The 15,656-nt window shown below is 40.5% G+C and overlaps 1 protein-coding gene across 2 annotated transcripts; it reads right to left on the bottom strand.

The window, feature by feature from the left end:
- Nucleotides 1-235: 235 nt before the first annotated feature.
- LOC123123657 (DNA-directed RNA polymerase I subunit 1) lies at nucleotides 236-15,283 on the bottom strand. Of its 2 annotated transcripts, XR_006460723.1 has the most exons (22): nucleotides 15,132-15,149; nucleotides 14,859-15,040; nucleotides 14,600-14,759; nucleotides 14,208-14,501; nucleotides 13,258-13,434; nucleotides 12,977-13,153; nucleotides 12,743-12,902; nucleotides 11,602-11,789; nucleotides 10,634-10,897; nucleotides 9,777-9,865; nucleotides 9,559-9,706; nucleotides 9,211-9,417; nucleotides 8,818-9,120; nucleotides 6,651-6,792; nucleotides 4,672-4,877; nucleotides 4,297-4,499; nucleotides 3,350-3,548; nucleotides 2,917-3,233; nucleotides 2,618-2,758; nucleotides 1,700-2,507; nucleotides 1,490-1,611; nucleotides 1,014-1,133 (listed from the first exon to the last, which is right to left on the bottom strand). XR_006460723.1 is itself a non-coding variant. In XM_044544215.1 (21 exons), the coding sequence occupies exons 1-21, from the start codon at nucleotides 15,132-15,134 to the stop codon at nucleotides 528-530; spliced, it is 4,974 nt and encodes a 1,657-aa protein (XP_044400150.1). In that variant the 5' UTR covers nucleotides 15,135-15,283; the 3' UTR covers nucleotides 236-527. The 2 variants fall into 2 exon arrangements, 1 of the variants encoding a protein (XP_044400150.1); XM_044544215.1 differs by lacking the exon at nucleotides 1,490-1,611 and having other exon boundaries at nucleotides 236-1,133; nucleotides 15,132-15,283.
- Between the last annotated feature and the right edge of the window lie 373 nt (nucleotides 15,284-15,656).

Genomic DNA, 15,656 nt, shown 5'->3' on the forward strand with positions numbered 1-15,656 from the left:
ATTCATGCAGGAGATTGTGGGTGCAAGGCTATTATGATATGATAGGCTGCTAAGAGCTGACGACAATGGCTGGTAGTACATACTTCCTCCGTCCCATAATATAGCTAATAACAAATAAGAGATCAGATCACGACCACTTACTGTCCAAGAACTACATAGGCATGTACTAAACCAAAGATAAGGTAAAACAGTTACTCCCTCTGTTTGTTTTTATAAGACATTTCAAACAGCTTGCTTTGTACGTACTATTGAACGACGAGAGGACCATGAATTCAGTTAAAGCGTCCAGGTGGATGACCAAATGTAGAAAGAAAATTAAGCTAACTGCAATGCAACGGATGCATCTATCGTACCAAATAGATAGAAAGTAGTAGATACAAACAGGTGAGAATGACATCGCTTTGCTCTTAGCAAGCACAAAAATGTTATTCACATGACTAGTTCCTTCAAAACACACAAGTGATGGCTGGACACGCAGCAACCGATTCTTGTCATCTATGCCAAAGCAAGGTCCGAGTAGGGCGCTCTTACATCACCGCCCGCTCCTCCAGGGTGATATTCTGCATCAGCCCGAAGGCACCGGTCCCGGTCTTGGCCGGTTTCCCCAGGGACACGGTCGCCGAAGGGCCCGTGAGGTTGTCCACCTCCCCATGGTAGGCCGCCTCCATGATGAACCTCGTGGCCTGCTCGAAGCTCATCTTGCCAAACGGCGACGTGCAGAACCGGGCCATCCCAAGGCTGTTCATCGGTCGGTAGGAGCCTCCCGAGGTCATGTAATCAGCCGCCAGGCTCAGGTGCCTCGGGTCTACCTTGATGCCGAAGGGCTCAAACACGGCCTTCACCTCGTTAATGATGGTGGCCCTCGCAGCCTCCACCCCGTATGTCCTCAACATAGCATGTATGTCGTTAGATGTAAGCTTGCGGACGTTCAGGAAGTCCTGCAGATCCCAGAATACCTCAAAGTCCAGTCCTGCCGTTTGCAGCCCTCGAAAGGCTTCTTTCCTCTCTTTCTCTTTTTGTTTGGTTTCAGTTTCACCTTTCTTTTTCTTCTCTGGCCAAATAACATTACATAGACCTATGTTTTTGTTATGGGATCCACTGACAAATAGGGACCTCAAAGTCTTCTGGGCAATCTGGAAAAGCAAAATTAAATGCATCTTCTATCAGATTTTCTTATGTCCAAAGTTTTAGATGACAGAAAATGCAAACCAACTTGTATGGGTCACAAGGGTCAGCTTTTAAAAACACCCTGTTGTCGGATTATAAATCCCAGAGACTCGCAGAGAGCCTGGTCTGACTTTTAACTCTCTCAAATACTGATTTAAATTGCCTACAAACTTTTAAATCCAAAACATAACCACAATCCTAATCAATACTAATGCCATGAAAATCATACAGTTACAAATGAAATGCATGTATCACTTCTAAGACGCATAGATGGACTACTGCTATGCCATTACTCATTAGAACAATGTAGGACTAAACTTACAACAGTGCTTGCCGTGACACAATTGAACAGCAGGAGAAAAGTTTAGACCATAAGCATACGGTGGGCATGATACAAGTTCCCCATGGATTCATAGTATAGTCAGATCAACACATGTTCAGAAACTAACAAAAAAAAACAAGTTATGTCATATTCAATTACTACCATCTGAAAGAAAAGCAAACATATAGTGTTTTGTTTATGATGAGGTACCTGGGATAGTAAAATATGTGGTTCCTTGTGCAAGATGTAGTGAACCTCAAAATTCAAATCTGCACTTTCAACATGAACAGTCAGTTTTAACTTTTTGCTGCGTTTCTGGGTTATTTGTGCCTGCTTCTGCTCCTGCAAGTTTTCCACCGTTTCATTTCTCTCTTTCTTGAGTTTAGTAGCTGCAAGCCTGCCTTCTAATTTTGCAGTCTTGTTACTGGAATCTGACAAATGTCCTTCGTCATTCTCTTCTGATTCAACACCAGACTCAGCTGGATCATCCTCATTATCAAGTTCATGTTTTGTCTCTTCATCAGGGTCACTGTTCATGCCATCTTCATTTTCAATATCATCCTCATACTCCATCTCATCATTCTCTTGTCGTTTCCTCTTTTCTGCATCAGCTCCCAAGTCATCCTCATTTTCATCGTCACCATCACTCGTATCAGACTCGTCCCCGTTGGTAGGTCTGCCCTCGGATTCTTCAGGACCTTCTGATGGTAAACTCTCAGTGTCCTTTACCCTTGTTTCCTGGATTCCACTAACTTTGTGTAGCAAATTTAGGTGTTTTTCGATTGCATATTCCATTGCATCAACAAACACAGTTCTCAAGGATGCTTGACACTCATCTACTGTAAGTTCCGACTCAGGAGGGTAACAGTCGGGTGAGAATAGTTTTAGATGCAACTTATAGAGACTCGAAATATGCCCATTACTGTTGTGAAAAGGAACTGTGCATACTTCAATTCCTTCCACAACATCAGCCAACGTAACACCCCTTAGTTTTTCAGCCAGACATGCAGCATCCTTCCTAAATATCCACATGTAGAGAATTAGTGCAAATATCTTGTTGGGATTCTTGTTTACTTTTTATAGAGGAAAGTTTGATATTGCATCTTAAAAAAAACAAATAAATCTCACCTCTTCTTGCCTTTATGCACCGGGCACTTCATATAAGGCGTGCCAATATTAGCCGATGCTTTCATTAGGATTTCCTGTATGCGAGGCATCCCAAGTGTGACATTCATGTCCCCTCTTCCAGCAAGATGGAAAGTGTTGAGCCTGCAGGGCATGACAAAAATGTGTACAAGAATTTTGAATGGGTCCCCAGATAAGAAATAGAATATGCCGCAAAACAAATAAAAAATGGAATCGATATCGAAGTAATGCACATAATATAGTTCTAGTTCATATAAACAGATGTACAGAAATGTTCTTACGTCATCTGCGTTGAAGGTTCTCCTAAGGACTGAGCAAGGATCACACCAACAGCTTCACCAGGATCTACAAGACTAGCCACGTACTTGACTTTCAGTAACTTCATTAGTTCCTCCTCATTGATGTTATAACGGCAGCGACACTTTTTTTTAAGCTTACGGCAGCAACACTTGTTTTCTTTATGAAAACCCGTTGCGCTTTCGGTGAGTCCTTGAGGCAGTTTAGTAATGTATTTGGACTTGAATGACAGGGGATCACCATTGTACATCTCAAGCTCACCCTTGTACCCCGCAAGCCTGTCAGACACAGCTTTTCTATTCTGTGATTTGGAACAAATTGCAGACAATTAGCAGTTCAATCAAACAAATGCATAGAGCAAGGCATACTACAAGTCTAACTTGGGTAGTTTTAGAATTGGGAATGTGAATGTCTTACATCAGCGAGTTCTTTAAACTTTTTGAGAAAGCTACTTTTATGGACATCAACTCCATCTTCTCCATAGCAGAATTGTATGATTGATCCATCAACATTACGCACAGAGTGATCATATGAAACAAACAATGATTCGAGACTTTTGATAAGACAACGCTGAAGATATCCACTACGAGATGTTTTGACTGCTGTGTCAATCAACCTGCAATGAACATACACAAGCTAAACATCATAACAACAAAAGCCACTGCAGATGTAATAATGGATGGCTCTAAGGAGATGATATATCTGATTATAATGGTGAGATGAGATTGGCAATTGAGGATATGAAAGTATCACTGTTATATGAGAATATTTTCTTTTCCACCAAGAGAATAATTATTCTCCTTTGTTAATACTAAACGGGGATGCTGCAAACACATGAGAGAAGGCGATAACTGGAGGTAGATCAAATTTCTTGTGTTCCAACGGGCTTCACATCAACATATTATCAAATTTATCAACCACTCCATATCCAAAGAGCATTGGTTCATCACGAATACTTATGTCACGGAGCAAGTTTAAAAGCTTGGCACGCCGATCCAGGCCAGAACTTAAGTATGATTTCAGATGTCAACATTATTGTTTGTGAAAAGATTGATGCAAGAAAGAGTGTGCAATGTTGTGCGGAAGTAACATTGTTTTGTGTGTTCCCCATACTACGTCAAATAAGGGCAAACAGGCGAATGATTTATAATAGGAAGTAATTAGACCATTTGTGCAACTCACTTGTCTCCACTTCTAACAAATACGAACAGCCAAGTATGCCTGATATAAATCGATATACATTTAAAAACTAAACATCTGCTTAGAAACAAAGCTATAAATGTCAAACAAGGCTGGGAAAGTGTATACATTGATGCATAAAAAGGTAGTTTCTTAAGTATTAGAAAGAGCAAAGAAACCTTTACCCATTTCTGCCAGCCATACAATGGAAATAGTACTCTTGAGGGCGGAGACCAGTTAAAAATCTGTCACTAACGTAACCACCAGCTCTTGAAGAACTATCCCATGGTGGAAAGCAAGGTAATGACTTCCCAGATATCATTCGTGGAACACGCGCTCCTTCTAAATCTTGTGAGCCTAGCAATGACGAGATTTGTGTCATGTTAACCTAGCAAGAGAAATGAAGTAGCAGGATATTAGGCCAAGTAGGTAAAGTAATTTGCGCTTCGAGTTTAGAATTGTATCTGCCGTGAAACAATTCACTTTCCCAGGTCATCCAATATATTTCGAGTTCAACACAGAATATTGCATTGTTCAGCAACCCTGGAAAAAAAACTTACATCGCCTCCTTTTGCTCCAGTTGCAGTCATAAGAGTGAGACAATTTTTAGGAAAGGGCTTTTGTAGACCATAGGGAAACATGTTCTTATTGACCTTAGTTGTTAACCCATTTAGTTCACTTAACATTGCTTTATCCAACGCAACGTTCGCAGATTCTCCTATTCTCCGAACAACCTTTTCGACGTTCATTTGCAATTCCACTCGATCTGCATAAAAATAGCAAATGTAATAAGGTTGCAGCTCCAATTTGAATACAAACAGAAAGGCTGCTGTTATGGGCTAGAGAGGTAGCCCAGCCAATTAATACCAAAGATGGAAAGCAGGCTATTAGGATTATCGAAGCATCATACGATTTTATGACTTCACCGGAGGCAAACAATACAAAAGTATCACAATATGACTTGTAAAATTGCTAATACCACAAGAAAAATATGATTGTGATCCCACATTTGTAGCCCAGCCCAGATTAGATGTAGTCGCTGCAGATCAAAGAAACTTATAAACTGGCCTATAACTTGTTGCTTGATGGATGCGGTACAAGGGATGCAGATAAGTCTCTAAAGTAGTCACTTGCTCAGCTGTTCACGAGATGAGCTCTCTTGATCATGGGTGTATCATGGGCTATGATTTGTAAATGGTAGCGCATCTAACATAATAACCTTTGGAAAAAAATCTATAGAATGTTATGTTTTCCGAAACAGCTACGTCGATAATCCATTAGAATTATATTTCTGAAATGTATGAATTTGTTATATTTTAAGAACTTATACTACGATCTGATCCTACGATCCAATAAAAAGTACTTTTGACTAGAATCCTGATACCGGCAACATTGGTTATTAGGTAGACATAATCGCATAGGTATGCAGGAAAGTGTTTTTGTATTAAACAAAGAGACCACTTTAATTGAAGAAAAGATAAAGTTTGTGTATTGTGGTAAATCGAGTCATCCTTAACTATTCCCTCCGTTCCTAAATATTTGTCTTTTTAGAGATTTCAAATGGACTAACACATATGGATGTATATAGACATATTTTAGAGTGTAGATTCACCCACTTTGCTCTGTATGTAGTCACTTGTTGAAATCTCTAGAAAGACAAATATTTAGGAACGGAGGGAGTAGCATGCAATCCTTTTTGTTCATGCAATAATAAATAAGAAGTTATTAAGCGTGAGGGTCTCTTCGCGACAAGTATGAGCCCTGCCGCCAGTGACATATTAACCGGTATCCAGACAATTGTCTAACCCTAATCAGCCTGTTGTTAATCAAGCACGCACACATCGGCTGCATTTAGCTAAGTTGCAATTTCAAAAAATGCAAATCATCACAGGTAAAACTTCCAATGTCGAATATTACCTGTAAATACTAGTCACATGCCGCAAAGGAACGAGAAATATTTTGATAACACACACCAAACATCCGGTCAGTATTCTAAAAGGCACTATGTTCTATTTTGCGGCACCACTATGCTTCGATGGGCCACTGCAACCTCAGCCCTGGCCACCCTTTAAAGTGTTACGCAGCCCAGCAACGGGCCTACAAATTAGGCAGGTACCACAGCAAAAGCTACCTACGTGCCCCCTCATGCCGACTTTAGAATACTGTTCACAGACTGACAAGGTTTCTGTTTTCAGGACTAGTAACATCTCAAGAAAAGGGCAGTTATTTTGGAGGAATTGCTATTTTGTTAGTTTATTTTGGAGGAATTGCCATTTTGTCAGTTAGCATCTTGTGAACGCAAGATGATTTGGGTCCTTGAGATCTGTGATTATTTTCTTCACTTCCTTCACTTAGACCCTTACTGTTACCAATAACCAAGCAAAAAGCTATTTTTGCTCATTAAACAATGGGATTGAGGATCTGATACTCCCATAGAGCATCTCAATGAGACTAGCTGTCCTCATAATCATTTACAAAATCGTTATGAATTTGTGGCTTGCGCACAAAGTATTTGCTGTCCAGATAATATTGAACAAACCTGTATCAACATCTTTCTTGCACAGAAATTTCTTATGCGCTTCTTCACTGTGTTCCTCACTTCTCGACAAAAAATCCGTCCTCTCGTTATTTGACTCTTGGGATAGTAACAGATCATCTATTCCACAAGTAAATCCATGAAACTGCAAGAATTTAATGTATCTTAGACCAACAGTAACATAATTGCAACTAAAAGTACTGCAAAGAAACAAGACAAAACCTAGAGACAGTGTGCCAAAACCAAAGGAAGTTAAATTCATAATAATAGAACAACTTGGAATAAAGGTGACAACAAATAGGCCACAGCTTAGACACAAAGGGAAGTACATATTACTCCTGATCTTTGGCACTAGCCACTAGGGCTACTTTAATCCCCTGATATTTGAAACCGAGTAATTCCACCCTCAACCTTTGTAAAAGCGGTTAAGTAACCCACCTGAGCATAAACGGCTACACCGATACCCCACCGGCAAACAACTCACACCATCAGTAAGCCGCTACCAGTACTATTATCGCATTATTTTTCCCTCTATTCCCCTTCTGCACAGATGGCGCAAAGAACAGAACCACGACCAAACCTCAACTTTTGAGCTCTGTTCCATTCCTTCTATGATGTAGACCATGATCTGGCAAAATTTCTTTTAAAGAAAATACTTTCATATCTACAGCATCATCAATGCTCTGAAAAATCCAGATCTTTATAGCTCAACTTTAGCTAAGCTACAACCTAGCACTAGTTGTCTTACACAGCTCATGTCCAGGCTCCAGCCATGCATTTTAAACTGTCTTGCACCTTCTCTCTTGCCCTAGATAGTCTGCCGACATCCAAACTGGCGCACATTCATCTATATGTGTGGCATCACTTTTTGCATGCAACTTCAAGTTACCATTATGACAAGAGTAATACTAACATTTAGATCACCAATATTCTACAGTTCAAGTATAGCATCTCACCACTGGAAACACAAATACAAAATATAATAGCCAGTTCCAAAAGGTTAGGGGTGATGTGTACATTGTTTTTCTAAAACATAGAGTGATTGATTAGCGCCAAACCATCCTAAATAAATCCAAACACTAGAATTATACTGTCAACCTGAATAGTGGAGTAAAAACAATTTTGATAATCCAATTACCCAAACCTATACTGGGTCGAGATTGCTTCAAGAGAGATCGACTGATATTTCACGATGATAAAATAAATTTCACTAACTTGGTAGTAAATGCTAATTCAATGATTTTAAAGGTGAGAACAGGGAAACATAATGTTCCAGTAGAAACAACGGCTATTAACGCCTATCTTATGTTATCTTCTGGTTCACTAGTCCAAGCACTAGTTATAAAAAACAGATGAATGATTGAGCATCAAGTGAACCAACAGTATTTTTATAAGGAAAAACAGCAGGGCTTAATAAAGCATATTATAATATGGCAGTGCTCTAATAGTATGGTGTTACAAGCGTCAATATGCCAAAAGAAAGAATTAAGTACAAATAGGCAACTATATTTCAATCAAAATAACTACTGTCTATTTGCTTAGGCAACACAAAAGTAAGTTGTATCACGCTGTTGTGGCAGCTGGATAAGTTTTTCACATGATCTACCGCAGAATGACAATATGATTCAGCACAGGACTAAACGTTTTCAGTTTGCCTCTTGCGGTGCTATATGACTCAAATAGACAACTCAACAGTGGATTGGCCCATTCAAAGTAGTCCGGTATGCAGATCCAGATTAGATTTCCTTTTCATTTCTTTATTTGCTAGATAGCACGTCTAGATGAATTTCCAAGGCAGATTATCTGGTTGCATTGCCCAATATGTGCTGCATGCTGGTGAAGAGTATCAATGGAGTTCTTTATTTGCTCCAGATAGCCATCATGCTGGTCATGACTCATGAGTATTAAAGGAATACAGTCTTCAACTAAAAAAGAGTAACTAAAGATGACTAGAAAATGCTTCATTTTTGCCAAAACATTTAGGAGCACGTCTATGGTCTACGAATATTATTTGTTGCTACTTGCTACTAGAGTGTTTAATTGGTACAACTGTTTTAGTAGCACCAAATTCAAGGAAGAGTAGACCGTGCTACTGTCTATCACTACTAGCCTACCAGTCAGACACTCCACCTATACTGAAAAGATACAAAAAATATGTTTTCAAAGTTACCTGCAAGAACAATGTAAACAAGCGGCTGAAAATCGAGAGCAATCTTCCAGCTGTATCTGCACCATAGAGTTCATGAACTGTATGTACTATCCCGTGATTCCCGAACTGGTTCTTGTCTATCATGCCCTTTAAGAGCTCATTATGGCGAATATATAAAACTAGTTCTTCAGGATCTCTAAGTTTTTCTCCTTCAGCAACATGGCGTACTTTAGCTGTTAGATATTGTACTGAAATTTTCCCTTTCATCTCCACAGTAAATGGTGGGTGGCCTTTCGTTAAATGGTTCAAGATGGTTGTTATGACCTGCACACAAAACAAAAATGCAGCTGACTTCAAAGCAATGTCAAGATCAAGACCAACAGTCACACATGTTTCTTTGTATAAACATCTAACCTGTTTTCCCGTCCACCGCTCTGGCTTCACAAAAGCTGGAGGAAGAAGTTCCAATGTGTCATCATCCTTCACAATAGATACCCTTTTACCAGATTGACAAGGACCACGAGATGAGGACACACAAGACCCATAGACAAGCTGACTGTATTCCTCACGGCTCAAGAATGTGTCCACTTTTGTCAGGAGAACAGCACCAACAATGTGGTCCTACAAAAATACAGAACCATCTGTTATTGCTTGTCAATATCACAGGCATGGCGAGTTTGCTAGTTAGAATAGATGCATGTGGCAACTGACTATACAACAGTTGACATGGTGAAAGACACATCTGCATATACATAGTATTACCTGAATGAGACCTCTTACAGCCTCCCCACTCCTTGGACCAATGTATTGCTTATTTGCATCAACAATGTTGATGGCCTCAGCCCGAGATATTTCATCTTGAGGGAAGTGCACATTCATTTCATCCCCATCAAAATCAGCATTGTATGTACTAAAAAGAAACAAAATTATTTTAACATTTGATATAAACAAAAGAAAATAACAGGGACATCTCCAAATACCTGCAATTGGCATAGTGCATTCGAATTGTCTTCTCTCCAGGCAACACACGAACAACATGGGCCATCATGCTGGGCTTGTGAAGAGTAGGCTTCAAATCACAAGCAGAGAGGGATTAGGGATGTAGACTAACAGTTCGCTGTATCTACAAAAGCTAAGTGTTAATGCTGTCACAAAAATCCTAAAGCAGTATGATTGGCAGCAGAGTGGTGAGTGGTTGCAACTCCAGCCAAAGTTCACTATTAGATTGTGATGTTCATGTTTTGACTTTATAGTGAAACACCTCCTGAAACTGGCAATGCCAAAATTATGAAGTTGGCCTGACAAGTAGGGCTACAAGTCATGGGCCTCATGTCGTATGCATAACTGCAGTTGATCAGGGCATTTACCATCGTCTTAACATTCAAATGAAACCATGAGATGAAAAAAATGTTTTGCATGTACCTCAATAGGCCCACTATAGATTTGTATGTTGAGCTCTATGTACATAAATAATGAAGAAATTTACACATAAAAAAACGTGCCTGTGGTGCCCGCCCACACCTAGTAATTACATAATGCTCCTCTGTTCCAGGTCTAACACCTTTTAAGTTTGATCAAGTATATATAGAAAAATATGACAAACCTAGAACTTCGTATTTTGGATCGGAGGGAGTACATCTTTACAACAATGTTGCAAATAAATTATAAATATGTGTATTTGTGTGGAAAAGGTTGCATGGAAGAAGTAATAACAACATTCAAAAACCCACATTGCTAAAACAACACCGAAATAAGATTGAAGAATGTTTATCCTTTGTTTTCAGTTATTGCTGCTGAAGAAAACGGAATGTTAAGCATACTAGCAAAATATTTATACCTGTCTGTTGACCAGTACAATGTCACCATCTTGAATATGTCGATATACAACTTTGCTTTCAAATTCACATTTAGGGTCCTTCCCTGGTTGAGAAATTGATCCTCTAGAAGCAGCCAACATCTTTGCAATGCCACGACGTTTGGTACGCTCATCCTGTAATTTATACTTCTGATTGTTAACCTTTAAGTGTGTCGCACCAGGATGAATTTCCGAGCCATTACTTATAGCTCCTTGTAGCTTTTTGGCATTCCAGGGCGTCACTTTCTGCGCATGAAAAAAAATCATGATGAATCCTGTAAATTACATACAAAACAAAAGAACAGCTTGGATACAGGCTAACATATCTACAAAAAGGGAAAAATCTTCTGTATAATGGTGTGTTTTCTCTCTTCCCCGCATCGCCCAAAAAGGTGGACGCAACTGCTAACTCAACAATAACAAGAAGTACCTATTTAATACTCCCTCCGTTCCTTTATATAAGGTGTATTTGTTTTTCCAAAAGTCAAACGAGTGCATGTTTGACCAAGTTTTTAGAAAAATATATCAATAATCCACAATACGAAATTTATATCATTTGATTCATCATGAAAAGAAGTTTCATATTTTATCTCTATTAGGTATTGTAAATGTTGTTATGCTATTTTATAATCTTGGTCAAACATTCAAATGGTTGACTTGCACGGAAACCAATACACCTTAAATTCTGGAACAGAGGGAGTAACTAGCAACCAATCCAACTTCAATGTTGTTCAAATTTCAAGAATAAGGATACATCATTGTCAAAAGTCATGCGCTTTATTGGATAGGGTAACACTAGTAAGATAGCATGCAAGAATCTACAGCCGTGAAAAAAAGGCTGGTGGATATTTCAAATATGTTCAGAGCACAATCATAAACATAACCATAGAAATTTTAATTATATGCCAATACAGAAGAAGAAAATGCAGGTCAATCCATGAAGAAAGTACCTCAGGGTAAGTCAGCTTTAAAGCAGCAGCAGGAGGAATCCCAATTTCGTTAACAGCTAAAAACGGATCCGGAGATATAACCGTACGGCAGGAATGATTAACTCTCTTGCCCATTATTTTCTGTCGAACTATCCCAGTTTTCTTATCCACCAATTGCCGTACACCATGACCGTCTTTCCCGCTTTTTCCTGTCATCAGCATAAACATTTCAGAAGAGCTGGGACTTCTTAGTGGAGGAAAAGAAAATGGGCATGATGTATAAATGCATGTAAGACCAAGCCCATTAGTAAAGTAATGCTCTAGTAAACATAGGACTTCTATTAAAAACAATCATAGACATCATCAACGACAACAAATATATCCGCCTGGGCATCATAATTCTTGAACGCAAGCACAAACAAATTTCTAAGCATTTCCCAAGTTGATACGCCCTCTGTTTTAAAATACGAGGTGTGTTAGTTTTTGAAAAGTCAGCTTCTCTTATGTTTGACCAAGCTTATTGAGAAAAATATCTACATCTACAATACCAAATCAGTAATCATTGGATTCATCGTGGAATCTATTAAATTTCTTTGGTATTGTAGGTGTTAATATATTTTTACTATAACTTTGTTGAACATAAAAAGGTAACTTTTAGAAGAAATTAGTACACAGTACATTTTGGAAGGGAGGGCGTAGTTCATAACAATGCAGCCAAATAAGCATGGGCTATGCATTCACATTAATCACCGCCCATAAAAAGGGCGCATAATAATTCAATTGTATTTGGTGCTACAAAATTCCTGTTCTGAACTAATATATATAACCCTGAAACTGAGTTGATCTAATTGAGAATAGAGGCAAGAAACTCCAAGGCAGAAAGAACTCAAACAAATTATTGGAACATAATCTGATTAGGTCAAAATTGTTGAAGCAAGAAGCAACCCAATCCATATTATCATGAATTGCCATATATGACCGCATCGAAACAACTGAGAACAAACTGGTAACAGCTTAGCCATGTATAGCATTCCAAAACTTGATTCAACCAGTTATCTAAGTAGAGGAATCCAGATATACATGTTTGCATCTTTTTTAGTTTTTGCTGTGTCAGAACAAAAAGGGATGATCTAACTAACTAAAGGAAAGAATGCATACTAACCAAGGCCTTTACTACTATCGTAAAATAAATTTACACTTGTTTGCAGATCCCTCCATCTTGTAAGAACATCCATGTGATTCGGATGGGCACTGTCATGCTGTAGTGCAAGATTGGCCTCTTGCACTTTACTTAGCATAACATTTTGTGGATGTTCCATAATCTATGCCCAAAAAAAAATCGCATGATTAGTTTAGAAGAAGACTCAATCAATTAGACTAACTGTGGTCTACTTACTCCAAGGCTAGAGCTGGTTGAAGGACGGAATCTATTTGGTGGCACAAGCATACTCTTCAAGAAAAACATCTCATAGCCCCTCCTCTTTTCTGATACACATAAATTCTGCTGAAAGTCGCATAGTAACATGCAGAACCTGGCTTCCTTTTCCCACAGGTCTTTGAGAATAGATTCAACCTGAAGCAGTTCAAAAAGAAATAACTCAGTCATGTGCTGCCTGCAGAACATGCACAAGACATCTCAATGTGACTTCAAAACCAAAAAGGAAACGAAAATGCAACCTCCGTAGTCAAGAGAGGTCTATCATCAGAAAGGTCTTTTGTTTGATTGCTTGATGCTTTAACTCTATCATCCGTAAGACCAGAAACACCAGTTCCATTTGGGTTGGAAATATGGCGATCTCCTTCAAGATTATAATCAGTGATTGCTTTTCTCCTTACAGCAGAACCATCTGTACCCTGCAAATCACGTACAATGAGGACCTATGATGCAAGAAAATGCTATACACATAAAGACTGTGAGATGATGACATCAAGGATAAAATCACACATGCAAAACATGAAGTAGAGGTGGGCAGTAATAGTGTTGATCAAGGCACTATGAAACCTAGAGATCACAATGTAAGGCATCCAAGATGATAAAACAAGTGCAAGGATATATAGAACCCCAACAAGGATATGCAGAGTAGCTAGTAACAAGCAAACTTGTACTCCCTCCGTTCCGAAATATTTGTCTTTCTAGCCATCTCAAATGGACTACAACATACGGATGTACGTAGACATGTTTTAGAGTGTAGATTCACTCATTTTGCTTCGTATGTAGTCACTTGTTGAAATCTCTAAAAAGACAATTATTTGGGAACGGAGGGAGTAGAATGGTAGAGTAAGAGAAAAAGGCACAGCTACAAAATTATGTCTAGCTTTCATTGGTTAAATCGGAATTTTTCTCGCCTTCCCTATTTACTTTTGTATTCCTTTTGGTTGGAGTAGTTCTTGCTGGGTTTCATCTAGCGAACAGGAGGAATAATAGCAACATACAGAGCCGCAGTTCATACGAAAATTTGGCCTATCCTCTGTCCTATAATGTGCGTAACGTTACTATAGTTGTATAAAAGGTAGTTAAGTACACCTAGTTTACTCAGGAACATTGAAATTCAACATATTTTAAGCAGAAGCAGGATGAAGTAGGTCCGGGTTTTCAGACAATGACAGTGATACAGCTCTAGACATACCTGAATCGTGAGCCAACCATATATCTGGCATTTGATAGGTGGGTTCTTCATGCCGCAGTTTGCACACTTGTTCACCCGCTTTTTCATCAGCTTGGAGAAGATGGAATGGGCCTCTTTCAACTGGATGGATGTCCAGGTTTTGTTCCCTCGGTCAGAAGGGGACGCCGGTTTATCAACTGACCCGTCCTCGTCCATTTCAACGCTTTCCTCCGAAACAGCGGAATCTTGCAAGTTCTTGGCCTGGACAACATCGCCCCTCGCCAGCAGCTCAAGCTCGCGGGCGTACCTGTCGACCTGACAACGAACGGCCCGAAATCATACAATGAATCCATGGAAGGGGAATTATGAAATCTGCACTGCGGAGGATGGATGGATAACGAGAGGCGTGTTACCAGCTGGGCGCTGAGGCGGAACTTGCGGCAGGTGAAGCAGGTGGAGCGGAGGAGGTCCCGGAGGGTGTCGAAGAGCAGCGGGTTGAAGAGCGGCTTGGAGAGCTCGATGTGGCCGAAGTGGCCGGGGCAGTCGCCGGGCTGCTGCGCGCAGGTCTTGCAGCTGCTCCGAGTCGGGACAGCACAGAATCATCCATCAATCTAGTCTAGCAACACCGGAAGGAGAAGAGAGAAGGGGGAGAAGGGGGGGGGAATGGCTTACGTGTCGTTGGCGTTGACGGGGCCCATGGCGGGGTCGAGCAGGCCGCCGGGCACGGGGCAGTTCTTGGCGTCGAGGCGCTCGGACCTGGTGAGCCGCTTGACGCTGAGCCGCCGGACCTCGTCGTCGGTGTAGAAGCCGAAGAGGATGGAGTCCACCTCCACCGACGTCGCCTGCTCCTGCTCCTGGTGAGGGAAGACAGACACACACGGGCGGGGTTATTACGGCCTGAGAAATCGCCGGCGTGCGGCGGGGACGGAGGGAGCAGGAACTCGCCATGGCGCGCCGCCGCCCGCCGGCGGTGGAGAGGAGGGGGTGGGGAGGGGGGCGTCGGAGCGATTCGCGGCGGCTAGGGTTTTTGCGAGAGGGGGGGAGGGAGAGGGAGAGGGTTTAACGCTCACCACCGCGGCAGGCCCATCGTAATAAGCCCATGGCTCCCAGCGTGCGCGCGCATGGGAGGCGGTGGCCTTAAGTGGGCTAGCTGTTCTGAAAAGATTAACCTGGCTTGGCCCGACCGACCGAATTGATCGGCCCGTTTGGTTGCATGATTTTCATTGTTACTCCCTCCGTTCCTAGATATTTATCTTTCTAGAGATTTGAAATTTTCACGACATACGGATGTATATAGACATATTTTAGAATGTAGATTCACTCATTTTGTTCTGTATGTAGTCACCATTTGAAACCTCTAGAAAGACAAATATTTAGGAACGGAGGGAGTAGATAGTAGTAGATCTTATCAGGAGTTTTTTTCCTCAGGAAAAAAGAGAAACTCGCTCTTTTAACTGTGTGTGTGATGAA

Source organism: Triticum aestivum, chromosome 5D, assembly GCF_018294505.1.
Source record: "Triticum aestivum cultivar Chinese Spring chromosome 5D, IWGSC CS RefSeq v2.1, whole genome shotgun sequence".
Taxonomy (NCBI): Eukaryota; Viridiplantae; Streptophyta; class Magnoliopsida; order Poales; family Poaceae; genus Triticum; species Triticum aestivum.

Bases quoted from the DNA above. Each gene is read 5' to 3' on its own strand.
- LOC123123657 (XM_044544215.1), bottom strand. The intron at 11,790-12,742 runs GTTAGTATGCAT...TGCTGATGACAG, and splicing joins CGATAGTAGTAAAGGCCTTG to GAAAAAGCGGGAAAGACGGT. The intron at 4,500-4,671 runs GTAAGTTTTTTT...TTCTCTTGCTAG, and splicing joins CTGGAGCAAAAGGAGGCGAT to GTTAACATGACACAAATCTC.